Source organism: Thunnus thynnus, chromosome 22 (assembly GCF_963924715.1).
Source record: "Thunnus thynnus chromosome 22, fThuThy2.1, whole genome shotgun sequence".
NCBI classification, from domain to species: Eukaryota; Metazoa; Chordata; class Actinopteri; order Scombriformes; family Scombridae; genus Thunnus; species Thunnus thynnus.
The window spans coordinates 824,508-846,789 of record NC_089538.1 but is presented as its reverse complement, the minus strand read 5'-3'; the positions used below and the strand labels follow the sequence as shown (position 1 = coordinate 846,789).

The 22,282-nt window shown below is 37.3% G+C and overlaps 1 protein-coding gene and 1 long non-coding RNA gene across 3 annotated transcripts; one reads left to right on the top strand and one right to left on the bottom strand.

The window, feature by feature from the left end:
- Window positions 1-386: 386 nt before the first annotated feature.
- LOC137174410 (chromatin complexes subunit BAP18-like) lies at window positions 387-7,384 on the top strand. 2 transcript variants are annotated; one of them, XM_067579667.1, is made up of 5 exons: window positions 387-919; window positions 1,901-1,995; window positions 3,021-3,265; window positions 4,723-4,830; window positions 5,912-7,384. In XM_067579667.1, exons 1-5 carry the CDS (start codon window positions 899-901, stop codon window positions 5,974-5,976), a joined length of 534 nt encoding a protein of 177 aa, XP_067435768.1. In that variant the 5' UTR covers window positions 387-898; the 3' UTR covers window positions 5,977-7,384. The 2 variants fall into 2 exon arrangements, with proteins under 2 accessions (XP_067435768.1, XP_067435769.1); XM_067579668.1 differs by having other exon boundaries at window positions 388-919; window positions 3,039-3,265.
- A 1,320-nt stretch (window positions 7,385-8,704) lies between these two features.
- Window positions 8,705-20,536, bottom strand: LOC137174412 (uncharacterized). The gene is made up of 2 exons (XR_010925360.1): window positions 20,174-20,536; window positions 8,705-9,418 (listed from the first exon to the last, which is right to left on the bottom strand). It is a non-coding gene; the product is annotated as an uncharacterized lncRNA (long non-coding RNA).
- Between the last annotated feature and the right edge of the window lie 1,746 nt (window positions 20,537-22,282).

Sequence of the window (22,282 nt, the reverse complement as noted above, 5' to 3'; positions counted from 1 at the left end):
TTTTAACTTTTTAAATAACTTTTATTTGCAATGACGTAGCCTATTTCTAAACTGTGGCACTGCAACGTTTACTTAAATAAAGTATTTGAATACTTCTTGTGCCCTTGCATGGTCTGTTGTTTTACATGCTGTTGTTGTTTCTAATGTTCTATGTCTTAAAGTTTTATTCTGGGTATAGTCAAAGACTCATTTCCACAATGATCGACAATAAAGATTATTGTAGTATTATCATATTGTAGTTAAACTTGGACAGCACGTAATCTTCTACACCAGCACACGAAGTATTGCAACTACGAAATCACTGACGTGTCGTCTTGAATTGCTGCTATACTTTCTGCCACCAGATGTCACTGTGCTGCTGAGTTCAAAGCCCGAAACCTCATATATTTTAGCGACAGGAAACAATACTCCATGTTATTGTATTGTAGTCTGGAAAGCAATTTAAGAAGTAAATAACTGTATAGTCCGTAGCGCTTAATTCCTGTCAAAAATAATACACACGAGTCAAAATGTACTTTTCGACCTAAACCCTCTGAAACAGAGCACACAATAAATTCGGATACCCGAACGTGGAGTTTACGAGGAGACCTCGAAGGCAGCACCGGTTCTCTCATTTATTGTATTCGATGTATAAAATGACCTGTCTTCTTCCAGCAGTAATGTAATTTACTGTAGCTAAAGCTTTCATAGCACTGTCCCCCAGCCTGTTCAGATGTTGGACTTTTCCAGACGTCGACACCACGAGTGGAAGAACAGCAGCACAGGTTGTAACTTAGCCAAATGCTACCTAGCTAACATACACTGTTAGCATCTGAGCAGCTCCAAGGTCCACTTCAAAGCATCACTGAATCCCACTCACAGACTGTATTCAGTCTATGGTGCTACAGAAAGCAGCACCATGACCTCAGCTTCCACTAAAGTAAGTCCTCTAAAGACATGAACCACTGAGTTGTTGTCTGTCGCCGCAGAGTGAAGTTAGCCCTGTCTGAATAGCATCCAATTAACTTGTAACGTTACACAAACAAATGAGCCGCTTCAAGTTTTCCAGCTACGAAGAATATCAGTCAGTGTTGTGAGATGGATTCAGGAAAGTCAGAGACTTGAATCAGTTGTTTGGCGAAACGGTTCTATAAAACATATTCTACTGAACGACTGGGATGTTGCTGTTGGTTTTGTCTTAAAGGATAGGTTCACCGTTTTCAAGTGTGTCTTAAAACAACAGTCAGGTGTCCATATGAACAGTGAAAAGGGTTTCTTCGCTGTAATCATTCCTCCTGTTCATACTGGATATTAAAAGATCCCCTTCAAATGTGCTTTCAATGTAAGTGATGGGGGGCAAAATTTTGTGCAAAAAATGCATTTAAAAGTTGATGTGAAGCCCATATGAGGCTTCAGCAGTCTGAGTTAGTCACATCACGTGGATATCTACCACATTTACATTCTTTTTGGCATCAAATTCTCTCTTAGTGTTTCCTCAGACAGTGTTTCCCTGTTGAGCATACAGTCAGACAGAAGACAGTAGTGTTCTTCTGACAGATTGTGTTTGTCCCTCTACTGTTTCAACATGACTCCTGTGCATAGAGCCAGCCTCATAAAGGAATGGTCTTCCAAATTTGCTGTGGGGGAACATAAACCCCATCCAGCACCAGTCAGACCTTATCACCACAAATGCTCTTGTGTCTGAATGGTAGCAAATCCCTGCAGCCAGGTTCCAACATCTGCTGGAGACCCTGAAACCAGCAGAGTGGAGGCTGCTGTAGCAGCAGATTAATGAACATGGAATCAGAATAATAGTTTTAACTATCACATATGGGTGGAATGTTTGGATGTCTGCATACTTTTGGCCATGTACTGCATTGCTCACACTGAGTGTTACAGTGTGTGTTTGTGTTTTGCACAGGTTGGGGAAATCTTTTCTGCAGCTGGAGCCGCCTTCACCAAACTAGGAGAGCTCACCATGCAGCTTCACCCAGTGGCTGACTCCAGTCCTGCAGGGTAACACGCACACACGTAGACACACAGACTATACATGTATAAAATACATGGTGAATTCAATAGCAAAGTTTGCGACGACACTTTGTATTCAACCCAACCGGTCAAAGCAGATGGCCGCCCACCAAGAGCCGGGTTCTGCTTGAGGTTTCTACCCGTTAAAGGGGAGTTTTTCCTTACCGCTGTCGCCAAGTGCTTGCTCATGGGGGAATTGTTGGGTCTCTGTAAATTTAAATAGTACGGTCTTGACCTGCTCTATGTGAAAAGTGCCTTGAGATGACTTTTGTTGTGATATGGCGCTATATAAATAAAAATTGATTGATTGATTGATTGATTCAGTGGATGATAGCCGACAGGGATCTTGTGAAGACTTGATGATCATATTTATCTCCGTGCATTCAGCACAGACAGGTCTAGCATATATGTAGCCTAATTAAGCATATTTCTCTCCTTATCAACCTTATCTTTCAGTTCAACAAGGAGGCACTCCACTAAATTATTTTGTCTATTAACTTGTCTGTGCTGAAAGTGGTAACATGTCCTGTTGTGTTGGTTGACTTCTGCTGCAAGTAGCAAATATTTGGCCATTTTTATAATAAAACATATAGTGGTAATGAATGCCAGTTGGACATAAATCAGGGACATCGGCCACTTATTAGATCAGTACTCCTGTTCAGCACCAGATCAACTAAACTAAACTAAATATTATTATCAAGTGATGGTGGTTGTGTTTTTAATGTGTATATATACTGTATAAATCATTTCATATCATATATCATTGCAGAAAATAGCTTGCAAATTATATGTTAATACAGTGTAATTACACCACCACTTCTTAAACTTTATTGAGGATCAGAAATTTATTGCAATCCAACCAAACCTTTTTCATACATGGTTTTATAAAAACCCTCCAGACCAAAAAACAAACAAAACAAATATAGTGCAAGATGTTGTTGCAGGTTAATTTTCTAATGATCAACTAATTAATGATGACAGCTAACCTGGTATAAATACTAAAGTCAGGTTAGTTCCCATCTTCTCTCCAGCGGTCAGACGAAGAGCACAGTGAAAAGGAAGCTGTATGAAGATGGTGCGCTGCCAGCCTCCTCCGATGGGCCCAAGAAGGTTATCAAGAAAGCAGTGGCCGCCGTCACCATGGCAACACAGGGCACTCCAACCGTCATCTCTGTGCCCACAGCGCAGGTTGTCGTGGCATCGGGACTACAGCGTCCAGCTGTCAGCCGGCCCCCCATGAAGAAACAGAAGACTGCAGGTGAGTGAAGCAGCACTTTACCTGACAAACTGATACATGCAAGTCAGCGTGATACATGGATTATACTTTCACTTCCATTGTATTTGGCATTTACTATGGAAATAGATGTTGATTTTCCATTGCTGTGAGCATCACATAAGAAATTCCATTCTCTATTCTCACCTCTAGTGTACTGGGGTGAAGGCAGAAATCTCAAGAGACAAATATCTCAAAACCTGTGAAAATAAAACCACTAGATGTAACACAGAAAATACATTTTCTTTTCCTTTTTTAGTAATTTTTTAGTACCTTTTGGATGGACTGGGGAGTAACAGGCTGCAGTGTATTTTAGGAGCAAACTGTTTCACCTCTGTGAAGTCCCAAAACACACAAATACAATCCCAAATATGAACATACATCAGCCCAAATATGCTGACAATGCTAGAGAATATCTTTTTACTAGCTGAATTTATAATTTATCTTACAAAACACGCAATGAGACAAAACTCCGGTAGCTTATGGTACAGTAAAATATGTTTGCATTATTACTATATTTTTTTATTATTTACTCAATAGATTAGAGAGAGTGCCTTCAGTAGATGGATATATTTCCATGCACTCTGTAGTGCCACTACTGTAAATATGGTGAGACATTGCATTTAAGCAGCAAAAGTGAAATCTCGTTGTAATAATAAACATAATACAAATAAATGTAATTAGAAGATCCAGAGTTTGGTCCAAAGTCTCTGATGTGTAGAAATTACCCTTAGATCCTGACCTGTCCTGCCACCGTTTTGGGAGATTTACATAATGAATGAAGTCACCTGTTGTACCATGTGTCTTAACCCTAACCCTAACCCTAACCCTAGCCCTAGCCCTTACCCTAACCCTAACCCTCAGTTTGGGGATGCATGTATGCTGCAGCTCTGTGAGGGCTACAGATATGTAATACACTCAAAGGACAAAATCCTACATACAGATAGCTGCAACAAACAGATCAATATTGATGTTTCTGTAAAACCTAAACAGCTGTATTTTTCATTATGAGAGAAATGTAACATCCTTTACCCTTAGACCCTTGATTGTGAATAAAGAAAAACTCCCTAAAAAACTTTCAACCAGGGGAAAAAAATGGAAGAAACCTCAGAAAGAGCAACAGAGGAGGGATCCCTCTCCCAGGACAGACGTATATGCAATAGATGTTGTGTGTGTACAGAATAGACCAAGAGGACAGAAATACTGCATGGACAAAATTATAAATTATAGATGGACTGATAATATATAAGAATCTGATCAGGAGGTTGTCAAGTAACTTCCAGGTGTCACCAAAACAAAAAATAGGATATGCCTAACCTCCATCACCACAGAGATCTTTTTTTTTTTTAATTTAAGCATTTTTAACTGAACTTTTTTTTTTTACATTGTTCACTAATAATACAACACATTTTCATCTTTCTGGTGTGTGTGTGTGTGTGTAGATGTGACACTCAGTGCTTTGAATGACTCAGATGTCAACAGTGATCTTGTGGACATCGAGGGACTGGGTGAAGGATCCAACTCCAAAAAACTCAACAACTTTGATCAAGGTGAAGTCCATGAGGAACTACTGAAACACACACACAGGGGTTGATTCAGGGGAAGTTCTGACAAGGACTGTGGATCAAACCTCAATACTATTTTTGGCACTGACTGACATGCATGGTCACCAAATGTTGTCATCAAATGATTGATAATCTTCTTGACTTTGTCTTTGATCGGATAGATCCTGATTTAAATCAACAGTTTGTCATTTCTACTCTGTATTTTTATATAGACAGCATTCTTGTATGGCTGCTTGTGCTTAGACAACATTTAACTTTTGCTTCTTCCATTGTTATCAAAGGTATCAAGAAAAGTATCATGTTTACTGTGTGTACTCTCAAATGACTAAAAGTTGAATGCTTAGCTTAAAGTCCCCACCTATGGATTTTTAATGTGATTATAGCATCTTTTAGTAGATCTTAATCATTGAAAAGGTTCTATAGACTCAAATATTTTTTACACAGGAGCTTTAATTAATGGTATGTGCACGTTTACGTTTGTGATAACACATAATTCATGTGTTTAAACATGTTCAAAGTGTATATTTGGTGATGTTCAGTATATTTCGTCTTGTCAACAAATCCCATGTGCAGAGCCAAACCGCAAAGTGTTGTGTATGTATCCAAAGCCTGATATATCTTCTTTGTCCAAAAACTATTAAAAACGCATCAATGAACCACACCACTGCCAGAAACGCTCACTAAAGCACTAAATGTGGATTAATCTGCGGCCGAAGATAGTCCCCAACTAATGCATTTTTCTCAAATTTCTTCCTGTTTGATAAACGTTTCCTAAAAACTACAGTGACCATCTGTTTTAGGAAGTTAGTGTAAAGAGCCACAATGGACATGAGCTTTATTGTGTTTGTATCCTCGATAATTTAATTGAATTGTACATCAGGACTGGGTGACTGCAGTCTTGTATGTACTTTTATGGTTTTATAAATCTAGCTAGACAGGTTAAAGAAGTACTGAGAGATGGACTAACACACTGTTGGTTTGGTTCTGCCTATGGGTTTTATTGACAGTGAGAAAAATATTGATTAACACCAGACTTTACAAATGCTGTTTTTGTGTGACTCCATAGATAACCTAAACCTGGACTCCAGCCTCATCATGAATCCCAGTGACCTTCCTCTGCTGTCCCGTTGACCTTTCACTTCCTGTGGATTTCATAGAAACGATGGACAAAACTATGAAAATAAGACACAAGTTGTAATAAACTGGACAGAAGATGCTGAGCACCAGAGTAAATTTAGCAGCATTGGATGTTGTATTGGGTCACGCACAACTCCTATCCTACTTTTCCTTTTTACCGCAAGACATTTTAGTTTGAGATCATTTCTCTTTCTGCTAATTGATTTTGCTTTGAAGGAACATCCAGGAAATCATAAATATAGAAGACGGTATCCAGTGAGGAAGCTGTTCTACCATTCATACTTCCTGTGTTTCTTTAAAGAGAAGCCAGGAAAATAGAAACGACCCAGCAGAAGCGTTTTACAACGCCTGCATCAATGAGAAGAAACAGTCCTGCTTTGCCTTTTTTTCCGACTTATCCAGATGCACCCATGTTTCTAAAAGATGGCTGTTTAGGATGATAAAACAAATATTTGTCTGTACTAGTTTATAGTATTTCATGTTCAATTCAGCAAATGATCGTATTAGCAGATATGAACGTAATTCTCAGTGTAGAACATTAGAGTAGTTAGAAGTAGAACAAAGACATTTTGGATTCATGTATGAGTGATTGGTTCCAGTATATTTTCAGTGTGAATTGTCTAAATTCCTTCCTTCCTCTTAACTTGCCAGCTAAAGTGTGTTAGAGGTTATAAGAACACAGAGGGTTAGATCATACAGTTGATACTCTCTGTGTCATTCAAGGAGAAACTAAATAATGAGGATGTGGCTGGTATTTTGAGATATAATTATCTAATTTTCTTTGGATAAAATATGTTTTTATGGTGATGGTATACATTTGTAAGACATAGAGATATCAAAATGGCAGAAACACATATGAGTAGGTACTAGGTGTGGACACCAGTTATCCTAACTTAAACCTACAAGCTTTTTCTGGAGCTTTCAACCACATCGTAAAGTCTTCATTAGTGGGTGGAGTTGGCCCAGGTGTTACGTGGAGATGGCATCATCTGCTGATGAAGACTGCGAAATGTGTGTGAAAGCTTAGCGAAAAGCTAATACATTTTTCCCCCTTCCAAATGAAAGAACAATGCTTAACGGCATTATATTTCAAGAAAATAATTTGGAAATATACTCCTTTACTGTCTGACAGTTAGATGATCAATATCAATCTAATGTCTGTGCCTTAAGTATGACGGCAATTAGCCTAGCTTAGCATAAAGACTGGAAACAGATGGAAATGGTTAGCTTGGCACTGTCCAAAGTTCAAAAGTACACCTACCAACACCTCAAACCAAAAGGTCTTAAATGTTATTAACATTATTACTTATTAATCTCAGCTTCTGTACTTAAGGAATAACCATGGCATGAGGTCTGACAGATTAATTTAAATAATGTGCATAAAGACTAATGGGAAATACTCTCTTGGCTCTGTATCATGACATCAGTTCATCTGTGTGAAAGTGAACCCACATTTAAGATCATGTATTTCCATGTGGACATCCTATAGCAATAACCCATAGTTATACCAGACTTCCATATAAAACATAATGAAGGAAGGTGAAATGCCGTAACAGGTGAGCTTGTAGTTTCTTCTGTCAAACATTTTTGCCTGTTGCATTCAACATCATACATATTTGACATTACTATTATTATTATTGAGGCAGCCATTGGCTTCCATTTATTTCAGTTAATGTGAAGCTGAAGTTTGCCCATCTATCATCATGTCTGCTTTAATTGTTGTAGTTATCATGAGATAGTGACGCATTCATAAGTATAGTTAGACTAGACAAGTCTGCATTACATTGAAAGTTGGATGGTATGGGAACAAACAACATTAATGATAAATTACTATCAGAACAACAGTAAAGAGTTTGGGCAAATATTATAATGTTTTGCTAAAATCATGACAACTGAGCAAATTCCACCTGCTGATGAAGACCTTGCGATGTGGATGAAAGCACTGGTAAAGCTAGTGCAGATCTTAATTTTAAAAAAATACCTAAAAAAAAAAAAAGCATTTAAGCTCCCATGCGGTAAGATTTTGGTAAAATATTAACTTGTTCATTTAAATTTGAATTTATTGAGACATTCATATTTATCTCCCAGCCCTGTCTATATTATTCCACATGAACATGATTTTGACAACTAGTGCAGACATGCTCACTGTGATAGCAGATTTCATGAATTCATTTCAGTGGAAAATGGTTGGTAGGAATGTATAGTATAGGTTATTAGTTTTAAATTGTGGAAAACATACCAAACCAGTGGTGGTGTCCTTTAAAGGTTGACAAATCCATGTTGAAGTGAACCATTCTTTAAGAGGGAGTGATTAATAGATTAATATGCTATTTAATAAAACCGATTTGTAGATTGTACTGATGATTTTTTTTCTCATCAAACTACATTCTGTCTCCTAAGTCATCTCCTCGGCCCAGTTTGGCCCACCTGCGTTCGCATTTTCAGTCACAATTTTATCTGTATAGTCTCTTTTCTGTGAGTGCAACAATTTGAGATGCGTCCTTTTCCGAAGTTAGGATTTCACTTTAGGATTATTTTTCCTAAGTGAAAGTGGCTTTGGAAACCTGCCACTTCAGCTCAGTTTCATGCACCTTTATTAGTTAAGTATATAAGAAGCATATAAAACATGAATGGGGCAGACACTTTGTTTTCCAATATTGAGCTTTTATTAATAGTATAATAGTATCCAACAAATCTTGATAATCCTTCAAGGACCCACATATTGAACTAGGTCATATTTAATAAGTTACACTGTACAGATGTGTTTTTTTCCGATTACAAGAAAAGTCTAAAATGTACAAATATATTTCCTTATTTGTTGGAGGAGGAAGATGTGGGTGAAGAGGCGTGTGTGTCTGACAGGAGCAGCACATATCATACTGGCAATACAGAGAGGAGAAATACCAGTAATGATGTGCTGCTACAGCCTGACACACTGACTGCTATTCTCAAAACACACACACACACACACACACACACACAGAAATCAAAGAATATCCAGACACAAGTACTTGTTGAATAAGTACTGAGGCAGGCTTGGTTAAGTTGGTCAGTTTATTAGCAGCTTTCTGTGTCTGTGAATGTGCTGTAGTGTCTTCCATTGGCTTCACACAGCTAAAATCATATGATCAGAAATACAAAGCAGGTGAATCATAGACACAGACTACATTTAAACTAATATTCAGTAGGGCTGCACAGTTGTCCACTATTTAATCATCTACGTCTTTTCATTTATTTGAACCAAAACAAACTTTCTGTTGAATGTTACTGGCCAGGTTTGAATGGATGAAGTTAAAACTGAAACTTTTAGTGCATTTCTAAAAACCTTTAGTGATGACTGAAGGGATCGGATTTCCTCTTTTTGGCATTTAAACTCCACTCACGGTGACGGTGTGGCCGTCAGCATCTTACAGGGAGACTTTCACACATCCACCTGCTGAAAAACAACAATAAAAAAAAGTAGCACAGGTTGTCAGACATGCTCTGCGTTTGAGTGTCAGTATTCTGTGCTCGTGTTTAGTCGTGATCAGGACGGCTATATACTTACAAAGATGTAGAGTACAACACCACACTTATTGTAGAACAGATAAACTCCACTAGTGGCAACTAGACACCTTACGGAAATAACCTGACATTTGCGGCTATTTAATGTGCAAACATTTCAATGTAGTGTGTCCCTATTTTAATGTTTCATGAATTCAAGTACTCTGCAAAGCATAAGGATATATACAGAGCCCGGCAGGCTCTCATTAAAAAAAAAAAATCCATGCACACAATGAAGTTACTTACAGTTAAAAAAGTCTCTGATATTAAGAGGAACTGATGGAATAGGTTGGTGTCTGTGCTTTGCTATTAAGATGGCTACAAATACTGATTTTTTTAAATACTATTTTATTAACCATTTTAATATCGCTATGACATTTACTGCATCTGTCCTTGTCCCCTGAACACTTTAAAAAAAAAAAATATTGTACTACATTGGACGTTCTTTCAGCAATACTGATCAGCACTTTGGGCTGCTTTCAGTTAGCAACTACACAGTTGGCTACACAACAGTGCAGAGTTTACTTTAGATTTTGGACAGGCATACGTGGATATACCGGAGGCTGTTACAGAATGCCATTTATTTATACCCACTTCATCAACGCATGGATTCAAACTGAATACTGCAAAACCTGTCCTTTAATATAGTGACCTTTAGCCAATCAGAACAGAGTATGAATTAGACACTATCAGTCATATTTGACAATTATTGCATACAACATGTATTATAGTATTTGAATAATTTTTTGAGAGCAGTTATAATTCTGTGCTTTCAATTGGCTGACATGACTATTAAATGCTAACTAATATTGTATTAAACTGTTCTCTCAGTATATTAATCCCTGCTTACAGTTTATTCATCCATTTACATGGATTTCCACAGCAATATTTTTTTTCTACCATGCAACCTCTGGATGGCTGCTTAATAACTCACAAGAAACGTGTGAACAGAAACGTGCACTTTATGTTCTAGAAATTGTTATTTCAATAAACTTGACCTTATTTTGTTATTTCACCAGTTACTGTTCATAGTTCATGAAAATATAATGGCTTTATGGGAGGCATGGCAGAAAAAGATTGTGTAACACTGTATTTTAATAGTGAATGTTAATGAGAAAGAAATCTCTCTCTTTCTATAAATATATACACACACACACACACACACACACACACACACACACACACACACATATATACATACATATAGATACATATATGTGTAAATGCCTTGTCAGGAGACTTTTTTGTTGCAGTGTGGTGGATAAAGGATTTGTCCACAGTTTACACACTTACTGACTGACACGGGCCTGATAACATACATTAAGCATAAAAATGTGACGCATGTGAAATAGTGAAAATAGTGAAAGCTACTGTTAAAAATATACACTACTGGTGCCAGAACACCAGCAAACGGAAACAGAATTTCAGTACTGATGATTTTTTTTGATTTTGCTAAGTAGAACATGATTTTCTACATTTTTTTCTTCTCAGAGAACATCTTAGAGAATGTGGACCACACTCAGAGTGCGGATGTACTTTACCATACCCACGCTTAATGTGAGCTGATGTGTCAGAGGACACGGTGATGCTCACACAGAGCAGAAAACCATCACATTTACACACACTCATACATGGACCGAGGACCTTTAAGAGGATAAAAGAAGCAACAGGAGTTACTGCAGACACAAGTATAAGACCTGAAGTTTGACTGGGAGCGGTTCCCACTATGTTGTTGGGAATCCCAGGGCTCACGGTGGCAGCACATAATGATTTGGAGTGATTCAGCATATATCTGCAAAACATGATGTGCTGCTAGAGCGTACCCTGGACACACTGAGACCAAGAGTCCATCAGATTTACTGCCTCATGCTGCACACACTCAAAGGGAAAACACACCAGTTTAACACCCAGACACAAACAGGGAAATTCATGTGTTATGATGTTTTTCTTTTCATCATTTTCCTTGTTAATTTAGGTACAAATTAATTCATAATCTCTTTAATGTACACCAAACATGTCTTCATGTGTATAATAGCTACAAGTTGCTTAAAAATGCTTTTTTTTTTCTTTTAGCAGCTGCTCACTTCAATCAAATGTGTAACAGTTTGTAGTAAATAACTGAATTAATTTCAATATTGTGAAAAAACACCATTGAGCAACACATGAGTTTTTCAGTGTTGTGTATCATTTGTAAAGGAAATCTAACACAAACAAAATGGTTGAGGGAGACAAAATGGAGGAAGAGGAAAAGAAAAAAAAGAGGAAGCAGTAGAAGTGAAGAGTACACCAGAAACACTGCTTATCTGCTTTAAGAATTACTGCAGAAAAATGCAACAAAGTCTGCAGTTATGTTCAGACCTATTATAGAACTGGATTAGTTATATGGGGAATACCATATTCTCACTGTCTTCCCCTCCTTTGTCTCCTTTCTCTCATTGTGTAGAAAATGTTCAGTGAGCAAAAAAAACTCTCTTTTTCATTTCAGGCATATTTCACATGTTACAAAATTCCTTTTACTCTTTTGTAAAGTTACACTGAAACATACAACAAAACAAATACAATTAAATATAATTACAATGTCATTCAGAGTATGAAACAGCAGATTTTGCCTGAAACAACTGGACAGTTGGAAAAAAAAAAGCCTCAAATTTCAAGGACACAACTCTAACATCTTTGCTACTAACTCTGATGAATCTATACATGAAGCTACGTCATATCTGCTAACTGCAATAATCCAACATCTCACCCAATTTATTTTAAAACAAGTGTGAAAAATCAGCCGATGATTCTTATTTGACTAGTTAACAAATCAGATCAGCTTTAGTGTCATATTTCTTGATATTAGTGCAGTGATCTGCCTTTATTTCAACATACTAATGATTTCCACAAAACTGATGGAAATTGGAAGCAGCTCCATTACTGAAATCACACTACATTAGCATATTTCTTTTCATTTAAGAAAATTTGATTTATGATTTCGATTTTATTAGAAAAAAAGTGTTGTTTTGGAACTGTAAAAGAATATTCTTACATTATTTGTCAATCTGCTGTGTGTCACTAACTGCCACAGAGATGTGGACACATGTGATGAGGCCAACTTCTGTTTTCATTCTCTAAACTCTCTAGAGTCCTCTGGCCATAAAAGAACCCTAAAGACAGCAGGGTTGTAATGTCTGCTGTTAAAACTTCATACATATCAGCCTTGTAAAGTACATCAACTGCTATTTAAATAAGTCAAAATCAACCATGTGAAACAGGTTCAAATAAAAAGTAAGAGCAGATGGAGTTTGTAGCAAAAAGGAATAAAGATGAAGACAGAAGGTGTGATCAGCTGAACAGCATCTTACCTGCAGAGGGTCACACATTGAACACTTGAAAAGGGAAAAGATGAGTTAGTGTGAGGGGGGAAAATGATGAGAAAGAGCAACATGTTGTTGGAGAAAGATCCAACAAGTCAGAGTGAAGGAATCATCCTAACCTGCTTGTGTTTTATTTAAGAAGATGTCCACACAGCTGAACACACTCTCCATCACAGACAGATACAATCGTTATTTTCTTTGTCCACTAATCCATCTGTTCACTGATTCCTTTCTTGATCGATTGATCATTTAGCCTATATGTCAAGACCCTCAAGTAGTTCAAATAACAACTTCAAAAGCCCAAAATATTCAATTCTCAGTGATATGAAACACAAAAAAGGAGCAAATCCTCACACCTGACTCACATGATTAGTCCATCATCAAAATTGTCATGTGCCACAATTTTTTTTTGTCAATGAAGGAATAATTTCAGAAAACAACAAACCCTGTAATTAATCTTATTATATGTTATCACTTGTGATACCGATTGATTACACGAGTGAGCAGCCATATTAATGCCAAAAAACCAAGCAGACACCTGAGCCATGAAGCTACTCCAACAGAACTACAACCAAACAACACCAACAACAATCACAACACACACTGATGGCTACATTCAGTGTAAAGTTAGGAATGAAGTGAGTAGCTGTTTTTCATTGTCACCAGTGTGGAATCTGTTGTGCTCTGGCACATAGGTGTGTATGAGTAAGAAGAAGAATATAGAATGTACAACTATAAAACAGGGGGAGGTAATATGGGTAAAAATCCTCTATCAGCCAATATGTCATTTTATATCACAATATCCATATATATCCTGATACAATTCATTTTCTGCATGAAAATTCACTCAGAAATGAGATAAAATACCCTGTGAGGACTTTGTTTTTATTTTGTGAATTAAATATCTGACTTTATTTCATTAATGTAAAAATGCAATGATTTGAATCAGTCCTCCTCACTGATTCCCTCCATTAGCCACAATGCTTTCATATAAAGGGATAGATAGCTGAGTGTTAACAGTATGATGGTTGACAGATTTACATGTATCAGAGTATATGTGGTCATAACACCCAACACTACTACAAACTGATAACTACGGTAGAGCTGCAACTAATGATTATTGATTTCATGTCTTTTTTTAAATTCATCTACAAAATATCAGAAAATAGTGAAAGATCTGAGTCCAAGGTGACGTCTTCAAATGTGACTTTTGTCTAACAGTCTAAAAGCCAAAGAAGTGTTTGACATTTTTACTTGATAAATGACTGATGAATAATCCATTATCAAAATTGTAGGCGATGCATTTTCTGTTAATCTGCAATCTTTTGCACACTTCATCATTTCAGTAACAAACTACAGTGTATATAAGGTGTAACAGAAAATCTGGAGATGTGCTGTACAGGGCTGCACCTAACAATTATTTTCTTTTTTGAGTGATCTTCACATTTTTTTTTCCGATTATTTAATTAATTGTTTGGTCAGTGAAATATCAGAAAATAATGAAATGTGCCCATTATAAGTTCCCAGAACCCAAAGTGACACCTGAATGTCTTCATTAGTTTGACTAACAGACCAAAACCCCCAACATTTTCAATTTCCAATTATATAAAACAGAAGAGCAGCAAATCTTTACATTTGACAAGCTGGAACTACAGATTATTTGACATTTTTGCTTAAATATGGCTTTAAAAAAATTACCTATTTATCCCATTTGTTGCAAGTTAATTTGTCAATTGACTAATCAATTAACTGACTATTGTTTCAGCACTTTTTTATTTATATATAGTATATGTAATATGTAACAAACCTTGAATTGTGGTTTCACTTTCAACTAAAGTAAAATAAAGTTTGAGAGCAGAGGAGAGAATCATGGCCTGTAAGCACCACACCCACCCTGGTGTACTTTAAGATTTTTACTTTCAGAAAAGTTGAGTTTGAGTGATAAAAATGCTCTATTACATCAAATGCTCTGACACAAATTAAATATTAGAAAATCAAATACACTTAAAAAAAACAGATTAGGAATTTAAAAACGGAGGCCAACATTTAAGAGAAAAATGAACTTAATGAAGTGGAAAAAAGGCATTGTAAGTCATACTGAGCCTCCCACACTGCTCACACTGAGCCTTGTACAAGCATACGACCACTCAGTCAATCAGAAAGGGAAGGAATGATAGAAGGTGATCGGATTTAAAACAAGAGGTCATAACAGCAGGGAGAGCAGCGACAGACGGGCGTTAGAGTCAGACCCAAACTTCCAGCCTCATTCAAAGAAAAAAAAAAAAAGAAGAAGAAGAAGAAGCATGAAACAGAGAGAGAGGTAGACTGAGGAGGGGGGTGAGAGAGAGAGAAGGAAAAAAAAAAAGAGCGCAACTAAAATTGTGGTGGAGGGAAAGGAAGAAAGAGAGAGAAGCAAAGCAGAGCTGTGAAAAGCTCCTCTCTGTGGCCTGCTGCTCTCTCCATTCACAGCAACAGAGGCCATTTTAAACGCTTCAGAGAAAAAAATAAAGATTCACTTACCGTCTGCTGCAGAGATCATAAAGCAAATGAATGGAGCACTAACGAGCCCTAACTACTAACTCAGAGAACACTGCTGGTCATCTGAACACAAGTCCATCCTCACTTTGTGTGGATGCTCTTACCAAAAGGCCAGTATCACCAATCACAGACTAACTAGTCCACAGTTAAAACTAGTCCTGAAAAATAAAAAATACGCGCACATGCACACACACACACACACACACACACACACACACACACACACACACGCACACACACACGCACACAAACACACACACGCACACACACAGACACATACACACACACACACACACACACACACACGTACGGACGCTGCACTGAGGCTACAGGATTACAAAGATATTCAAATAAAAATGAAAACAGGAAAAACACCAGGACTAAAAACGTCACTAAAACACACATATGCTCCATACAAACACATATCAATGGGAATATACCCAGTCTACTATAGTGACAGGGAGAGCAGAAAAAAGGCCTGTTAGGGATTTCTGGTTGCTCCTGCTTCTGTTCCTAGTAAGAAGGGGGGGGTCTGTGGGGGGTTGGGGGGGATCTGGTCCCAGTCCCAAAAATTGGCCCCCCAAAAACTGAGTGTCCCCCCCCTCATCCTTTCTTCCTGGCCCTTCACATCTTCACCTCCTAGCTATGTGAGTGTGTGTGTCCCAGTCCTCCTCAGTGCTGCCTGCTGCCTCGCTGGAGCCCCAGCTACGCACACTGAGACAGTGAGGAGGCTCAGTAGGCATAAAACCTAAAGGGCTGCAGCCTTTTTCCCCGGCCATCACTTTCTACAATACAAATCAACATTTTTGGGGGCGCCGAAAAATCTGAAAAAAAATCAGGGCAGCCCCCAGGATGTGTGCAAGACAGGTGTGAAAGGAGGGGTCTGTTGGTGCTACCACTCGTGAGTTAAAAATTAATTTGTGGAAGGCGAGGGGGCTGCTGCGCTGTGCCGAGCGCTGAGTTGTAAGCCTGCCAAGCTGCTCGGCTGTCAGACTGAAAGAAAAAGACTGAGGAGACGGGGAGGGAGGAGAGGGAGGGAAATAAAATGAAGAAAGTGTGGCTGTGATAGGAAGCTCTCCACGCTTTCATACACAGGGTTTAAGAAGTCTGCTTTCAAGGGTAAAGTTGCAAAACTAAAACCATAAACCACAGCAAAGCTATGAGGAGAGCGAGTTCGACTGGCCGACTTTTATACACAGAAACACAAAATGAGAGGGCTGAGCAGAGACATAGGTGGACTGGTATTAATGCAGAAATATGTTGTTAATTGCACTGATGGCTGGGCTCAGTGTCTGCTCCACTCTCTCTGTATTTTCTCGTGTCATTTGGTCATGAGAGGGGAGTCGACGGGAAGGAGGCCGGCCCTCAGACTGCTGAAAGTGCTGCTCTCAAACTACACTGCTTTACCAGGACACAGAAGCTCTGCCCACCCCCTTTCTGTTACGCATGCATGCGTACACACACACACAAAAATAACCATATAGTGCACAAAGTGAAAAAAAAAAAAGACCAAGGCTCTGCTCTCAGTGTGGTGGTTGAATTCTGACTTGGAAAATCTACTGTAGTACTCAGTTTAACACTAGTTACCACAGTAAAGCTTCCAGGGAGACCCAAAAATATGGAGCTTTCTGATTTTACTGTAATTCCTTTCACAAGAAGTGATCTCAGTCACACATTATGTAATAATGACCACCAGGCTCCAGACTTACACATCATAATGTAAGACATGACATTAGTACTGAGCATGGTTTCTTAGACCACCTATGGAACCTCTATACTTTTGAGCACTGCCCGAATTTAGAACATAAAGTTTTTCTAATCACACCTATAAGTTTTAAGCTTCTTAGACTTGTTCATTTCTTGTTTTAATCAAATATTTCTTGATTTAATTCAAAATTCTATTATTTTTTTCTGTAGTTTTATTTAAGTGAACATCTTGTACGTCTGAATGTTAAGAACATTAAAGACTGATGCAGCTGAGAAGATTAAAGTAAAGTCAAAAAGAAAAAGGGTTTTGTTGAAAAACAGGTGTTGACTCAACAAGGTAAGTTATAGAAAAATATATTAATTTGTGTATCTGTACTGAAAATCACGCATTGGCACTAGTATCAACGTATTTCATTACCCAGCTGCTCTAGTGCTGAAAAAAATAGTTTATTAATCAACAGAAAATTAATTGGCAACAATTTTTAAAAGACTAATTATTTATGTAATTTATCAAGCAAAGATGTCAAACACTGTCAGGTTGAAATGTGATGATTTGCTGCTTTTCTGTGTTTTATATCATTGTAAACTGAAGATATTAGAGTAGAACAAAACAGCAATCTGAAGATGAAGAGAGGAGAATTTTTCACTGCTGATATTTTATAGACTAAATGACTAATCAACTGACAATGAAAATTATTAGTAAAAGAGACGGGTACTATAATGGCTCTGAAAGTGAACATCCTTACATAGGTAAACTGGTGGCATCATAAAAGCACATGTAAGTTGATAAATATTTTTACAAGTAATATAAAAAAGACATTTCATATTTTGTATTGGACGGAATGTTTCAGGAAGGATCAGTGGAGTTCTGGATCACTTGAAAGCTAAATTTCACTCCCCTACACCAGATATTCTCATATTCAGTGCAGATAGTTCTCATGAATCATGTAAAAGAATTAAGATAATTCTCACAGACTAAATTAATTTCGCAACCTACTCTTTATCACCTCTGAATGATTTATGTAGCACTGCAATAAAAACATCAACTTATCAATTAGTCAGTTGACAGGAAATAGACTGATGACAGTAAAATTGCCACACATTTGCTTCTCACAGCTATTCAGATATGTATATATTACCTTCTGTTTTTTTTCTGATTGATCTAATTTTAAATTGAATAGTTTGGGGTTTTTTTTTGGATTATTGGTCAGACAAAGTTAACTCTTCAAAGACATCACCTTTGTCTTCTGTAATATGATAGATTTCGTTGATAACTGATGATTATTGATAATGCCCACCTATATCACTTTTAGATTTTTGGATGAAATCTATTCTCCAAAAATAATAATCAATATATTAACTGAAAATGAAAACAACTAATAGTTGAAGCCCCTGAAATGAGAAAGAATGTAATGATAAGTACATTTTTTGCCAAAATTCACTTCATCTGAGCACCTGTTTCAGTTGTATTCAACTATATTATCACAGAATGGGAACCGATTCTCAGAAATATTTGACAAGAAGACACAAGAGAGGTTCAGTTTGACTTACACTTTACACCTCACAAGATAATTCACAAAAAAGGGTTTGAACAATAAACCAATATTCAATATTTAAACATTTTTTCAAGGCAGATATTTGCTCTCGTTGTGATATATCAAATGTAGGTGAGACACGGTGGTAACTCTAATGTAATGACACTGTATATTAAATGCTAACAACCAGAGTCCTGAATTATTAGGAGGGAGGCGGGGGCATGGAGGAATATGTATACATGTGGATGGATTCTGCATTGTCATAGCATATCATACCCCCCCCCTCCCCTCCCCCCAAGGGGACCCATATTCATCATCATATTCCACCACTCATTCTTATGTATTCTAACAAGGGAAGATAGTGGCCGCCTGAAAGACTTGCTGAAGTGCCTGTACTGGTTGTGGTTGGGCCTGAACTAAAAAACTCTGTTATGTTTTTAGTAAATGACAGCTACACTATTTTCATGTTGCTGGAAAATTCCACTAGCAATACAGCAAAATATACAGGCCTAGAGAGCCAAATCTTCATATTGTTCTCTATATTTTCATATGTTTATGAAGGACTTTTTTAACTAATGAATGAAGAAGTCTTTTTTTATAATTTAACACCAACCACTGTACCAAATTGGCAAGAAATCAACTGTAACGTTTTACTTTAATGTATAATGTGATATTGAAAAATGTAAACTAATATAGATATAGATGGCTTATTAACGAAATTATCAACAGGATAAAAAGTCGATAAGGGTGGCTTGTGTTTCGATAACTGCACCTGGCTGCGACATTGTATCTAACCGAGCTGCGGATATACTGTCCACAACCTTCTAACAATGTAATGGCATCATGACAGGGGCGAGTCCTCGATAAACCGCTGACTCAGACCTGGTAGATTCTCGTCCTAGCACTCATTCTACATAATGTAAACGGGATTTATCTAGTTTTTGTCGGTGCCTTTAGTCTCAGATGTAGTTACGGGTTCGTTTTAATATGGTTAAAATCAAATTTCAAAGCGTATTTAGTCGAAGTGTACGGCCGGAGTGGGTTGGGGTCTTTGGGGAGGGGGCTGTGACTGGGGGAGTGTCCGCTTCCTCAGTTATCTCTTAACTCTTTTGTACAGAAATATAAAACAATTCCTCCGATGTTAACGTAAGCCTATATAGAGAAACGATTTTTTCAACCCACCTGCCTCAACGAAGAAAAGGATAAACTAGCAGCCGTGTGTCCAGCATTAGAGCCGTGCAAAGCTTCGGTTGTAATTAATGCGAAACAGCCTTTGTTTCAAACTGTAGTTCGTTGATAGCCTACTATGCAGGAGGTTACACGGCAGCTTCACTGTAACTTACAGCAACTCCAAATTCAATCAGAAGCAGCTCAGTTTTTCCCTACAGCTAATTATAAAAAGCCCCAAAAGTTACTTACTGGACTACGACTACTAGTAAAAACAAAAATAAACGTATCATTTCAATTATAACAAAAATATATAAAATATTTAATGACTGAATTGCTTACCTTCCGAAGAAAAAACTGTCCAAAAGAGAAGGGGTGTTAAGATATTCCTCGTCTAACAGTAATTATGAAAAAGAGAAATTAAGTGGTGTGTAACTTAAATGTGTTTGAAGACGGACTAACTGTGTCAGTGCAGGATTTGAAAGTGGCGCCAACAGCTCTGTTCCTCGGCTCCCCACACAGCCGTCACACACACACAAAAAATAAATAGAAATTTCAACGCGCGCGCAGCAATATTTCACTAGTATCAAAATGTGCTTGTCGACCAGCCCAATCGATCTCTGTCGTTGGTTTTGAATAATATCGCTTCTGTGATTTTTATTTATTTTTTATGTTAAATTAAAATAACCGTCACAGACTTTCACATTGCCGCGGTGCAGGACGGGATATCTACAAGGCGGTTGTGTTTTGAATTTCAAACCGGTTAGAGCCCTGCGTGTGTGTGTGTGTGTGTGTGTGTGTGTGTGTGTGTGTGTGTGTGTGTGTGTGTGTGTGTGCGTGCGCGCGCACGTTGCGACAGTCTGTACTTGTCAAGTCAAACTTTATTCACTCGGAATAGCACAATCAACAAGGAATTTAAACAAGAAAGTGCTTCAAACATGACATTTGTTTGAAAGAATTTTAAGCTCTCCTATGTGGCAACTGGAAATTCAGAAGTCATGAGAAGCTTTTACAGGAATAGATATAGTCTAGATATGTTTTTTACTAACCAGTAGCCTTCCTATTATATCAACATAAAGTTGATAAAGTGCATATATCAACACATACACCCACACCCACACACACACACACACACACATATAAAGTACACACACACACACATATATATATATATATATAATAGTATGTGTACAAGTACACACATACTATTATACATTATTATATATTAGTGTATTATATTATATTATATTATATTATATTATATTATATTATATTATATTATATTATATTATATTATATTACATTATATTATATTGAATTAAACTATATTATATTATATTAAAAATGATTATACCACCCTCTTAAACATGATTAGCCTATTCAGATTCAGACTCATTTTTGTCCATTAAATTTACATAAAATGGAAATTCGTCTTTGGCACTGGTATATAAGACAATGCACATCATACACAACAATACGCAATAATTATACATTAAAGGTAGTATAAAACCTTAAAATGACTAAGTGCAAGTGGCAGTAATAAAAGTGATGAGTGGATTGTTCTTCCGCTAGCATGTAAGTAAGTCCATCAAACCATCACAGTAATGTGTATTACACAGCAGAACTTAACAATAAATAGATTAATGTACATTAAAAGAAGGGATGGGGATTGGTTGCAGAATGTCCTAAAGAGCAGCCTTACAATAATAATAATAAAATAAGGAAGTGTGTATGTGTGTTGGTGGAGGGTGGGGGGCGGGGATAAGCAAGGTCCAATTGGCCTATTTAAACAGGCTCTTGTTGAGGATGGTCACAGCTGATGGAATAAATAATTTTTGTAATCGTTCTTCCTGGCCATGGGAACTTTCAGTCTGTGGCCTGATGGCAGCAACTGAAATGCTGAGTGGAGGGGAAGGGAGGGGTCATTGTAGATTTGGATTGCCTTTTGGTTGGACATGAGTGTTGGCTTTGTCTAGATGATAGTGGACTTTATCCAAGAGAGGAAGTGTGGCATCTTCAACACCTTAATTAGCTCAGTATATGAAGCCTACATTCCAAAATATAAGTTGATGAAGTCAGTGATCATTCACAAACTTGATTTCCATTGAAAAAGAATAAAAATGTACACATAACAGGAGCTTCTATCAAGAGGAAATATGTAAAAAACTGAGAACTTCAAAATAATCCAAATATTTCATCTCAGTCAAAGAGGAGGCCATATCAAATTTCTTCGGAAAAAATACATGTTAAAGTTAAACTTCAGGAAATCCAGTATGAATGAGGATTTCTCAGTTAATGGGGTTTTGTAGAGCTTTTACAGTTTATAGTGTTTCCATAAGTGTTGCTACTATAACCAAGATACCAGAGATGTTAACCAAACTTTACTGAAGAACTGACCACCAACGAGTCACTGTCAACCTTATACATTTGGCGGAGTGATATTAGTCTGCG

What these genes read in the sequence shown, in the direction of transcription:
- LOC137174410 (XM_067579667.1), top strand. Translation starts at nt 899, where the DNA reads ATGACCTCAGCTTCCACTAAA. An exon ending in GCTGACTCCAGTCCTGCAGG is followed by an intron (nt 1,996 to 3,020) that starts GTAACACGCACA and finishes AAGTCAGGTTAG; the next exon opens with TTCCCATCTTCTCTCCAGCG. An exon ending in ACTCAACAACTTTGATCAAG is followed by an intron (nt 4,831 to 5,911) that starts GTGAAGTCCATG and finishes GTGACTCCATAG; the next exon opens with ATAACCTAAACCTGGACTCC.